At 40.4% G+C, this 13,118-nt stretch overlaps 1 protein-coding gene across 2 annotated transcripts in view; it reads left to right on the forward strand.

Annotated features, from left to right (window-relative positions):
• The window catches only part of stxbp5l (syntaxin binding protein 5L), a 142,027-nt gene extending 129,720 nt beyond the window's left edge, over positions 1-12,307 (forward strand). For both annotated transcript variants that reach the window (XM_073473897.1, XM_073473898.1), the window contains 6 exons: positions 6,538-6,777; positions 8,821-9,184; positions 9,362-9,527; positions 10,672-10,783; positions 10,994-11,214; positions 12,266-12,307. In XM_073473897.1, coding sequence (XP_073329998.1) covers positions 6,538-6,777; positions 8,821-9,184; positions 9,362-9,527; positions 10,672-10,783; positions 10,994-11,214; positions 12,266-12,307 — 1,145 coding nt within the window. The remainder of the gene's footprint in view (positions 1-6,537; positions 6,778-8,820; positions 9,185-9,361; positions 9,528-10,671; positions 10,784-10,993; positions 11,215-12,265) is intronic.
• The last annotated feature ends 811 nt before the right edge of the window (positions 12,308-13,118 follow it).

The following is a 13,118-nucleotide window of genomic DNA, read 5'->3' on the forward strand; positions in this document are numbered from 1 at the left end:
TCGACCTGCACCATCTAAAAATTGATTGACCCAGCAGGCTGTGTGTTTGTGTGTGTGTATGTGTGTGTGTGTGTGTGTGTAGATAAGCTTTTGTGTGTGATAGAAACAGAGTCTGAGCATTTGTGGGTGTGTAAATATGTCTCTGTGTCTATGTATGTGCGATGCCAACAGGTTTAGTGGTTTTATAACTACTTCATTTTTGTATTATCACTTGCTGAGCTGAATTAAGCCAAACACCCTCTGAAAGGCCTTGATAAAACAACTTTCAACATTAAATAAATTTTTTTTGTTCCTTGAAGATTTGATTACTATTTTAAAAGAAGCGTGGCTCATGTTTTAGGCTTGTTGATGGGTATATTTTTGTTTTCTGTTCTTACACAACAACTGACAGCCAAAGAAAAAACAAAAAAGTAGATAAAAGAATGTGCTGTCAAGTAAGGACTTTAAATGACACTCCCAGCAGCGTAATTTTAAGATATTGACCTCAGAACTGACACAGAAAAATGGCCAGCATTGTGCGTCAACATTTAATTACACAGTGTTTATGAAATCTTGCGCTTAGTCTGTCACTGCTAGGCGACAGACATCTAGACGCCAATTCAGGGCATCGATTGACTTGAATAAACAACATCCTCCCACTCAGACATCTTAACAGGACTCCTGACATTCTCTTTTCATGGTGGACATTTTATTTCTCTATTTTACCCTCACAATCACTACCCCAATTCCAGAAAATTTGAGAAAACCGTAAATAAAACAGAATGCAATCATTTGTAAATGAACTATGTTTACAGACGACAGTTTTACGAAGTATTTCCAAGACCATGTAGTAATATCCTTTATTACTATTAAGTTGTGAACCTCACCCCATCCTTGTTTCCCCAGTTTTGAGTGAGTTGAACTCAGCTGCAATTTAAACCTTTACAATAATTCACGTTGCTGGGTGATTTTCTGAATGTAAAGGACATTGGCCAAAGAGCATGCAGTTTTTGGAAGCTGTTAATCCTTAAAAAGTGACAGACACGATGGTTAGCCCTTGTGCACCACCAGCACTGCATTGCCTTCAAACAGTGCAGGTGCATCATGGATATATAAACTTGTATACCAAAGGAGAGAACTCTTCCATAAAGCTCGGGCTGTGCAGGCTGCTCGCTCATGGTCCAGTCAGTATTTGCTTTCAGTCAGGCTCTGTCAGATCAACAGAAAGCCTCCGTCAGGTCACGACAGCGGCTAATCTCTCCATAGGAGACTCAACACTGTGACAGTTCCCAAAATATCACAGTAACTGAACCCACCTCTGCACGCACATCAGGCAAAAACACATGATTGCAAATGTTGGCAGCTGAAAAATAAGAGCATGTTCCTAAATTACGTTTCTCTTCTCTTCGCAGCTGTGCTATAAAGATGTTTTAATTTGTGTAATTTGTTACTATTGCATAACACTTAGAAGGTTTTAACAAACATGCCGGTGCAAAGTATTGAAGCTAAATAACAAAGATAAGGTGCAGTGCTGCGTGTTGTGTCATGGTTGACCATTTTACACCAATTTTGCAAGTGCATTCACACTGCCATCTTCATCAACCTCATTATACAGCAGTGACCTGGAGAGCCGAGAGGGAAGCAGTTTTTTCATTAGCATAAGCTGAATGTTTTATTAAAGCCACTGCCTGGGCTACAGCTGCTTTATCAACCAAACTGATGAGGACGATGGTAGAAACTGCTCTGTTCCTGTCCACAGTTGATTCATAACCTCTAAAATATCCAGAAGAAACTTTTGACAGACTTCTTGAGTAATTTAACATGATATTTTGAATTAGGATTTAGCAAGGTAGCTGCTTGACATTTAATGTAAGCAAAAGATAAAATCTCTCATACAGATGGACAGAGATGGATGTACTTGCTAGGCCAGCAGACTTAGTCACTGACTGAGTAGTTTTGTGCAGCATCCTAACCCCAGGCTGTGTTAGCATGTCATTGTTGTTTGTAGGCATGGAAGATAAGATAAGCACTGTAGTAGGGGTTTTGGTACCATTAGTATGGCCATGATACACCAGTGTGCGACAACCTAGACATGCCAAATGATGACTAAACCTAAAGTTTATTCAGAAAGTAATTGTCAATTAAAGAAAATGTATTGATTATCAATTAGTGTTATTATTCAAGCCTGACTACAATATTTCAGTTAGTGCTGCATGTAAGCAGCTAGCAGAGTGAAAAACAAAACAAAAACAAACATCTGTATGGGAGCGTCCGAGAGTGATACTAAAGAAGCACGAGCATGATAACCACCCCACTTCTGTGGGCCTTAGTGGTGGACAGTATCCTCCTGCTCTTATAGTATAGTATTTGACATGACAACTGGGTCTTTTGTCTTTTGCTAGAAGTGCATTTCTGTGTTAGACAGGCACTCTGATCATCTCACAGCCAATGCATTAATTCCGTGATATCTAGTTTCATCCTCCCAAATCCTTCAAACGAGATCTTTAGCTATCCACATTTTTAACAAGTCTGTCCAATTACTCATTCGGATGTCACCGGATAAATCTTTTTTTTAATTTGGACACCCCCTCTGGCCGAAATGTATCCCGAAATGACATAATGTAAGGGCCCGTGTCCACATAACTTTTCTAACTAGTAGAAAAGCGCTGGTAGAACGCTTGAGAGCACTGGGATGAAGCGCTTGTGCGGTGAGAGAAAAACTCTCATGTTCATTTTGACTGACATTAGCGAACGCTATGGTAACAGGGGGTTGATTATATAGCTAACAGCAAGTTTACAAAGTGCAGGGTGAAAAAAGCACAACAATCACTGCAACATTAAGTGTCGGCTGGTCTGCTCACACAAACAGGCTTTTCTGTCTCTGGTATAATAGCTTCTTTCTGATATAGCTAAGGATATACAGACACAGCGAGGACAAGCTTCTCCTCCATTTCCTTGGTAAACAGGGTCATAGGATAACAAGACCTGGCTGATCCAATATATGATTGGTTGGCTGAAAAGAGTGACAGTGACAAAGTTTTTTAACTCCCACATGCTCAGAGCGGTCGCACAAAAAGGGCAGAGCCGGCACAAAAAATGACACTGGTTGCAACTTGTTTTCTCTAGGAAAAAGTGAAAAAGATGCTGGCACTGGGAAAAAAAACATATTATGTAGACACGGGGCCTAAAAGGCAACTTGCTGTTTTAGATAACCTTTTAGTGTTTCAGATTCTTTGGCACATTAGTTCTGGATCAGTCTATAAAAATATTCCTGTTCTGTGGTCCATGACACTGCGGTACTGTATGTAGCAACATATGCTTAGAAACAGAAGCAGTGCATTCTGATATGATGGAATATACAGAAGAAATGCTTTTTGATTTCATTTCGTTGCCGTGTTTTGATTTATTCGCTGATCTGAGTAATAAGTATTTTAAGTTAAATGTTTTGCAGTTCTCCTTTCTCTTTGTTAAGTCACACTGATCAAATGACATACTATAATTTGTTTTAAACCACAAGTGAGACATATAATTCACTGACAGATGCATGTGATAAGAAAGAATGTCATTGAATATCCTTCATCTGCAGCGGCTTAAAGTGAGTTTATCACAGTTACTTTTCTCAGCAGACCGTCGCCTATTCTCTATCTGTTTCCTACATTTGGCACTGTTGTTTATCCATTGCACTGGGTTACCACAGTGAAGAGCCAGCAGGATCACTGGAATAATTAAAGGTCAACAAGCAGTGCGAGAGATGAGGCCGATGTTAATGAGGCCTGCATGCCAGGAGAGGAAACAGAGGAGGGAAATGGCATGGGAAGCCAGACTCAGTGTACAGTAAACATTTCCATACCTCCCATCTTGGTTAGGCCCCACACCTATTAAATATTGAAGCACTGTTGGATTTGCAGATGAGGTCTGAAAATTGGCAACGTTTTGTTCAATAACAAGGGATAAAAATAGTAGTTGTTTTTTCCACAGTGTAAGCCTTGAATTAAGTATAATCCACATATTATAGAATCACATAATATCACAAGTTTCACAAGTAAAAGAGGCAGTAATAGAATTTACTTTCCTGCACCGTGGCACAGAGCTGTGGTGACTCAGTGACTACCTGGCCAGATGCAGAAGAGTCTTTCAAAAGACACTCAAGTCCACACCCACGCACACCCACGTCCATGTTTGACTGCAAGGGAAAAATCCAAATGCCAAAGCAGTTGGCTTAATTTTTTCTGGCTTTTTGATAGAAGATGTCCCTGTTGGCTCTCTGAAATAATTAACAAACTTATCTTAATTGTTAAATGTTACATTTTGAGCTCAAAGATTTCTTAATTCCCAATTAAGCACCTAATGAATTTTTGGAAAACCTGATACATCTATCGTATGCATTGGCATTAATCCTTGCACAAAGCACTGGTGGTACACAGAGTGAGTTAAGCGTTGTCTCCAGGTGTATGTCCTCGTCTCTCTGCACTGTGTGTGGGTGTATGTGCATGTACCACTGTTAAAATCTGGCACCTTGTCTGTCTCACTGCTTCAGATTGTCTGCTTCTCCTTATCTCCTCCCTGACACTGCCTCGCCTGCCTCTAGCTCCCTGTAAGGGCCCCCCAGGGGTCCCTGTGTCCTGTCAGAGTACCACTGTGCCTGACTTTCATTAGCCAGCACCCCACAGGCTCTGTCACACAGCGTAAACACACTCCAGCGACACACGGCCAAACTGAGCTGCCACGAGTCTCAGGGCTATTTTGTCTACGTGGCTGCCAGCATTATCGTACAGCATTGTCGTCACGACACCAAATATATTGATGCTGCTCTGGTACTGTGGTGAACAAGAAAAAAAAAACACACCTAACAATACTTTGGTGGAGGAGTTGTCATGTGAGTTTTGTAGTGAATAGATTGTGTATTTCTGTAAACTTGGATCAACTGTAACCATATCAGCTGTATCAAAAATGTTGGTTGTCGCGCAACAGTGCTGTACGGTAGCTCTTTACCGACCACTCTAGAATGCATGTAGGGATGCTGTATCAGATTTATTCATATCATTCGAAGCGCAGAAACCTGCTACTCTTGCCAACAGCATTTAGTCGAGCAGATGGTGCTGAAAAAGGTTTTAGAGAGAAGGTGGATGAACAAGTAGAGGTTGTGTGGCCACCAGAAACATAGATGACGGCCTCTCTGTCTGTATATATTTGAAGCAATCTCTCCGCACTCAGTTGCATCTTTCTCTTTTTTTTCCTTTCTTTCATTCTCTGGTACTGCTGTTCATCTGTGCGTCTCGTCCGTTTATTTCTTTGGCTGGGTGTGTGTGTGTTTCTCTGGGGCATGTCGGGGTGTGGTTTGTTATATGGGGTTCATGTTGTGGGGGCACAAGTAGGTTATGCATCCAGGAGGGCAATGCTTCAGCAGTTACACGGAGTCACTATGTACTCCCATGACGAGCACCACTCCAGCGCCCCCTACTGTTGGAGCGAGAGAGGTAAGGGGGCTTCGGCCACAAAGCCATCAACTGATGTCGTCCTGCTTATTATACGTCCGTCCTTCCGTCCGTCCGTCCGTCCGTCCGTCCGTCAGTCAGTATGTCAGTTAGTCCTGTGGTCGTTTAAAACATGCCCAGAAACGGTTGCTCTTGTCCTGATATGTAGGAGGTGGGTAATGGCATCTTTATAGCAGTGCAGACAGCATACATTTTCACATACAGTACCCTGTATATTCCCGACAATCTTTGTTTGTTTTGTTTATTTGGTTCTCAAAATGGCTCAAAAAATGATCCTGAACATCTGTCAAACTTTTCTTCATTTTAGCCTGACGTGTATGCTGGGCTTTTCCCCCATCTGTAGTTACATAAAGTCTGCACTCTGTGTAGCATGAGGCTGTGAAACACAGTCCTGCCCATCGCCTGGCTCTGAATAATTCAGAAAGGCAGCAATACAGAAATACTTTTATGATGGAGGCTTTAAGTACACAATGGAGGACCTGAATGGGTAGCACTCAAACAGAGTTAAAGGAGTGTTTTGAATTTGCAACTGCCAATGAGTGTATGTGTGTGCACATTTAATCTGTAAATATATGTATTTATAATGTGTGTGTGCGTGTAAATACAAGCAGTGTATCTGAGTGTGTCACTAGGCCAAGCTGAAGTGAGTGAAAACCAGTGCACTCAGTGAAACAAAGATAGAAGTGTGTGTTTGTGTGTGTGTGTGTGTGTGTGTGTGTGTCCAGTTGTCACTATACACACTTTGCTTCTCAGTGTATCACATCTTTTCAGTGGCATTTTCCTATTTGTTCAAGTGTTTTACATCACATATAATCTGCAGACAAATCATAGACGACCTTTAGAATATCTGTCTGCCATGCTTCTTTTCACTACCTCTCACACCACCATTCTTTCTTCTTTGTCCACCACATTGCTATTTGCCTCCGCAACTTCTGCAACTCTGCCTTTCTCTTTCTTGTTTTCTCTTTCTCCCCTTTCCTGTTTTGCCATCGCATCACGTCTCTCTCCTCCTGCATCGTTTCTGCCTGTGCCGTGCTTCTGTGTTTGACGGCTGCTGCTACAGAGAGTCGCGAAAACTCCTTCAGCCGCTCACGCAGCTCCAGTGTGTCCAGCATCGACCGGGACACGAAAGAGGCTATTACCACACTGCAGTTTGGAGAGTCCTACGGCCGCAAGAACGACGCCGTGCCCACCCCATGTCTGTGGGTGGGTACCAGCTTAGGCGTGGTGCTGCTCATACCGATGTCCATTCCCACTGACCAGGAGGAGAGGATGGAGGAACCTGTGACCATTGGCCCCAGTGGTAAGTCCTAGTCATCCCAACCTTACAGAGGTCCTGGCAGCACTTAATTTAAATGGGGTGACTGACATAAATGAGTCATTATAAATGTTGTTATGACTGTTTAGTTAAGTGACATTTAGTCAGTTATATCACTTTTAATGCTAAGTTGACATTGTTTGAGATGTTTTTGTAATGACAACCTGACATTAACCCTGACAACATAACTTGTCATAAACCTGTCACGGCAGGCTTTATTATCAAGCTCAAAGGTGTGATTAATAACAATTATAAAGTTAAATGTGGCATTCGATCTCACCACTCCCATTGCATTTACATCACAATGCATTGTTGTATTAGATCAAAATGTTTCCAATAGAATTCCATTAAAGTCTTTCATATCTTATTAAATCTATTGAAGGGCTTAAAGCTGCTTTCAGCCTTGTCAGCAGCAAAAATCAAGACAAAGACATAATGATTTGAAAGTTGAGAAGGAAGACATTAAGAACCACAAAAAAGATAATACAGTTATGTTGTTATTTTAATTTTACCCTCATTTTGGTGTTATTTCTTTGCCTCAACAATGAAACCTCTTAAACAGAATTGCATTTTCAATTCCGTGTGCATCTTTTTTATTGGATTTCTCTTCTCACCTGTGGTTTTGAAGCTGTGATAATAGGTTTTATGCGCCACATAACAGACAAAAAGCCTAGTGTGGATTTTCAGAGTTTGGATGTGCTTGATGGAAGTAGAAAAAAGGAACTGTACTTCATATTCTCCATTTCCCTGTTTTTTTTAACCATTTGTGATGAAACCTCGGTTTTGAATATAATGAAGCCCAACTCAACATGGTGTTCAGTATCATCAGCACAAAATGTCCAAACTACATTTGTTAGAAGCATTTTCAGGTATTTTATATATGACAAAGGTTAAATCAACAAAACAAACATTAAGTACTCTTCAGTACTTGGCAGGTAAAGTGTACAATGGGTGGTTTATGTGAGCTTTATCCTGAAAACAGCTACCAGCTACATCTTGAGCAGACTAATAAGCCTTTTTTAATGCTTTTCTTTTCCATATTACTATGATGTAAACTAGCAGTCTCACGAAGAATGATATAGGGTGCCCTTTGAACACTTTGAAAACGCTCATCTAAGTACAGAAACATTAGCTTTCATTTCAGTTCCACTTCTATTTTTGACAAAAATTATCTACTGAGACGTCTGACAAAATGCAATGTTGATGCAACACAAGGCTTTTAAAATAAGAGCAGGTAATTACCAGAGGAATCAAGTGCACTGTGTTAAGCTGTTTGACCAGCATTTGAAAGCTCAGCTCTCCCCTGGTCTTACTCATACTTCAATGCTTTTAAAACCTTATTTATTTCAATTAGAGGGACAAGATCTTGTATTGACTTCCTTCTGTAGTCAGATCAAGGACATATTTGGCAGCCCCATTGTGTTTGCACTTTGACTAAACAAAACTGAGACACTCAAAAATGTATCACCAGTGCAGAAATCCTGCTGTGAAAGGAACAGGGTCTCTCCTACTCAGAGTGAAAAAACATCAATAGACCGAAAAATCCAGCCCTTTGAAGCCGCAGTTGTTCTGTTGAGACTGAACACAAGATGGAAGCTTATTACTGGAAGGTCACAGATTCAGCTCCAAGGGAAAATTGTTGAAGAGAGAAGCAAGTTTAGTTGAACTCTTCCCTTGTGTTCTCAAAGTGCTCAAGTGGACTTCCCATTGGTAGAAGATTGTTTCTGCAGGAAGATTTAATATTTGACAAAAATGTCATCAAACTCCAGCTTAAGTGTAAGTGATGGATTACTTATTAGCTAATAGGCTGATGAAGTAGTACATCATTGATTTACACATTTATTTATGTTATAGCCTCTCTAAACAAAAAGGCTTTACTAGAGACAGGAACATGTGAAGGACACATTTCAAATGGTATACCCACAAGATTTATTTGTTTATTGCTTTGTTTTTTTTGTTTCTTTTGTAAGAATAACCGGCATTGTATTTTAGTTTCTGACATCATGCCTTCCCTCTGTTGATTCCCAGGAGCAGTGCTGATGCTGAAGGGCTCAGTTTTGCGCTTTGGCTTCTTGGACTGCATGGGAGCGCTCATTCAGAGCCCCTACGAGGTTTGGCGGGACCCCAATGCTCCTGAGGATCCTGACAGGCCGCGGAAACGCAAGCTCGTCCACTTTTCACCGTCATCCTCTCAGGACACCTGCGGAGACGGACATCTGGCTGTGGTGTGCTCAGAGAGGCAGGCCAAAGTATTCTTGATGCCCTCACAGTCTTGCCTGTTTGTCCACAACATCACAGAGTCGTCCTTTGTGCTGCGAGCCGACGTGGTGTCTGTGTCTAACAGTGTGTGCCTGGCCTGCTTCTGCGCTAACGGACACGTCATGACACTCAGGTATAACTAAACTGTCCATGTAGGAATATCTCCTTTCTTCTTGGTTTGATACCATTTGGTGTCACCTTTGTTGTAATTTATTTGTATCTTCTAAGAATACAAATTGATTTCAAGGAAGATTTATAGTTACATAGTAGGATTCTAATGTGTCTATTATTCTGCTCGCTCTGCTCACAGTTTGCCCAGTCTAAGACCGCTGATGGATATCAATTACCTGCCTCTGACAGACATGCGCATTGCAAGAACCTTTTGCTTCACCAACGGGGGGCAGGCACTATACCTCAGCTCCCCCACAGAGATCCAGAGAATTACATACAGCCAGGAGATGTGCGACAACCTGCAGGTCAGCACTGCAGTCTGCGTGTGTGTGTGGTGTGCATGCCATCTATCTGTCAATCATATCTCTATCTTACCTATATAAATCAGTATGTTTATCTGGTATCAGTAGATGCATGATGTACACAAAAAAGTCCATCCCAATTTTGCTTGACTAACCATTTGCAGTGAAAAATAGGAATATATTGATAAATTTATTAGAAAAGGGTTAATATTTCAGTCTTTTTCAACACTCACCCAAGTGACATAGTGCTTAAACAATTACATGACAGGTGTGTACACAATCACATGCAACAGCACAAGAACATTTTTCACTTTTAATACTATATACACAAGAAATGGGTCGAGTCCATAACATACAAATGCCCCAGGGGGTCCTTCAGCTCTGAAGTCATACATGTACATATGTAAATACCAAAACACATTTTCAAAAGGATCACTATGGAAAACAACAGAATAAAGAAAAATATGCATATAATCACTGAAAATAATGGGGGCAAGGGTTATAAAGAGCTCAAATCATTTATACTGATTAAATAGATAGATTGCTCAGAAGGCTCCTTTAAGTTGCCTCCTCGTCGTCTGACTGACCATTTGTGTCATCTCACGTTTTCTTTCTGAGCTCAGAAGCGCAGATGCAATTATTCAAATCTTCTGTCAGGCATTAAAAGTGAAATGTCACACTTGTCACATGTTGTGTAAACTCCGCTAGGTTGATTGTGTGACTTTTTTACAGTGTGTGTGTGTGTGTGTGTGTGTGTGTGTGTAGACATGGGCACATTCGCACATGTGTTTATTCTTAAGAGCAACCGCTGCTCCCTCACTAATGATAACAGACATCAGTGGAGTTACAGTAGTAGCATGGTGCTGCCATAGTGCCACCTACAGGCAACAGTAGTTACTCAGATTATCATCTGGTTCGCCAGTCATTAAGGAAAAGTTGACAGTACAACCAAAGCAGTCATACAGTTATATATACGGATGCCATGGTGGTTTTCAAATAAGGGTGAAAGAAAGTTAAAAAAAACTTGCCAGCCAACCTCATTAATGACCAGTGTGTGATCAACAAATACCCACAGTACATCCCTGGTGCAGAATTGTTATTAAAAATGTATTGACTGCTCAGAATGTTTTATTGTCCTTGCTTTCAGGAGATGCTGGGAGAGCTGTTTACACCAATAGAAACACCAGAAGCCCAGAACAGAGGCTTCCTAAAGGGCTTCTTTGGAGGAAATGCCAATACCTTCGACAGAGAGGAGCTCTGTGTGTTTTTTGTCTTTTCTTTCTTTTTCATTGTATGAATAGTGTCATTCTAGTACATTCTGATTTACCCTAAAAAATGTCACATGTAATTAATGAATCAATTTCAAGAAGGCACTACAACTAGTTAAGGGCCAAAAATGCATCAAAACATTAATCCAGCTTTATTCTGTTTCATTTTCTCTTCCCTTTTTTACCTGATGTTGTCGACAGTTGGTGAAGCAGCAGCTGGGAAGGCTTCTCGGAGTTTGGCCCAGCACATCCCCGGGCAGGGGGGAATGGAGGGTATGAAGGTGGCAGCTAGCGGAGCAGTGGGCGAGCTGGCACGGGCTCGCATTGCTCTGGATGAGAGAGGCCAAAGGCTCGGGGAGCTGGAGGAACGAACAGCCCTGATGATGACCAGTGCAGAAACCTTCTCCAAACATGCTCATGAGGTAAAAAAAAACAAACAAAAAAAAAAATGGATTATTAAAAATTCATAAACAAGTATTTAGTCACCATCTTTATATTTAAAAAAAAAAAAACCTTTTGATATTTGAATTTAATCTTTTATAATCTAAATCTATTTTCATATGGGACTAGTACTACCTGGGGACTTCTGTGGATCTAATTGTGGATCTGTGATCTTAATCCTGGGTGAATAGGCCGTGTCTGTAATTTTAATGTAAAAATTCCACAGAGAAATTACCTATTAGTCTTGTGTGTGCATTGGTGATTTGGGGTCGTATTTATTTTTTGATTCGTCTTTTTTCTGTTTTAAGTCAACTGAATAACCATGAAATCTGGTCAGGTTATGATACTGTATGTTGAACAGTTGTCAGCAGCTGTGCTGTGAGATCGCTATATTGACGTTTAAAATGAGTAACAGAGGAGGTCACAAAACATCTAAGCAATTATAAACTATATTAATAATGTGGCTACTAAAGAACAGATGCTCTGCTTTTTAAAATTTGATGTAAAGGAGCCTTCACCTCATATCCACAAGATAAGGTCAGTAAACACGATAAAATACAGACTCAGATTATCCCATGTGAACGCACCACAGGAGACACAGACGTCAGTATGTAATTTCTAAATCACATGAGGTTTGTTTCCCCCTTCTGGCAGTTAGAATACTCCTCCACCATACTCCTATTTTCTGTGGCCTGCGGTTGCTCCCTCCTTCAGCTCTGGGAAAGCAGAGACAGACTCTGCATTTATTTTTTGTTCTTTTTAGCATTTAGAAATGTAACTGAATCAATGTTTGTGTACATTTGGTTTTAAGTTAAATAATAGTTACATACATTAAAATGAAATACCCCAGTAAAGGTATAAAAAGAAAAGAAAAAGCTACATCATTCTCATCCCAATTCCTTGATGTAATTTTCGCAAGAACATACTAATGTTAAAAATCTGGTGCCAGTTCCACATCATGTTATTTATTTACACTCATATGTTTCAAAATGCCAACTTTTCACAACTTGTTATTCAACGCTCTTTCTTCAGCTGATGTTAAAGTGCAAGGACAAGAAGTGGTACCAGTTCTAATAGCAGGACAGAGGGCGGAGGCTGCCCTTGGACTTCTGGGAACTTCACGCTGGGACAGGGACTTTCACTCTACAAATGAGGGCAATTAGAAGAGAGACTCAAGAGTGACATTGCCTTTTACGGCTTCTGGACTGGCTATATGTACGGCACTGTCACATTGTTGAAGGACGAGGACGAGCTCAGTCCTCGACTAGACATGTAGAGTTCAGGAGAGAAAAGAGAGTGGCGGCTTTTGAAGGACTGAAGATGGAACTGGAAATATCCGACAAGTCTGTCTGTGTGTATTTGTGTGTATGTGTGTGTGTGCGCGTTTGAGTGTGTGTGGTTGGGTTTTCTGGACCTCACTGTGTAGATACTCAAAAGTTAAAGAATCCAACAAGAAATGCATGAAAACAAAATGGATGACTATTAAAAATATCCAACTGCCATACTAAAAAGCAGCATGCTACTTTAACAGGAGATACAAAAATAAAAAAAAGTTTTATTTAAAGATGTAAGCCAACAACAGAGACAATGAAATACTTTATATTTTTTGAAATATTGACAAAAAACTATATATAAAAAGGGAAATGTATACCTGCATTGCTATTAAGCCAAAACTTGTGTTACTTTCCCTTTTTTTCTATTTTTATTTTTTGTTTATTTACATTTTTTTTCTTAGTCTCAGCAAATATTTCTTGCCACGATATAGAAACACATAGTAAGCTTTCTCTTCACACACTTAAAACAACGCTAAAACTATATTCTTACCAATTACTCTGGGCTGCACAGTGCAAACACAGATCAGTAGTATTTACACTTACCTCTGCAC

The sequence above is a fragment of the Pagrus major genome, chromosome 9, assembly GCF_040436345.1.
Source record: "Pagrus major chromosome 9, Pma_NU_1.0".
Lineage (NCBI taxonomy): Eukaryota > Metazoa > Chordata > Actinopteri > Spariformes > Sparidae > Pagrus > Pagrus major.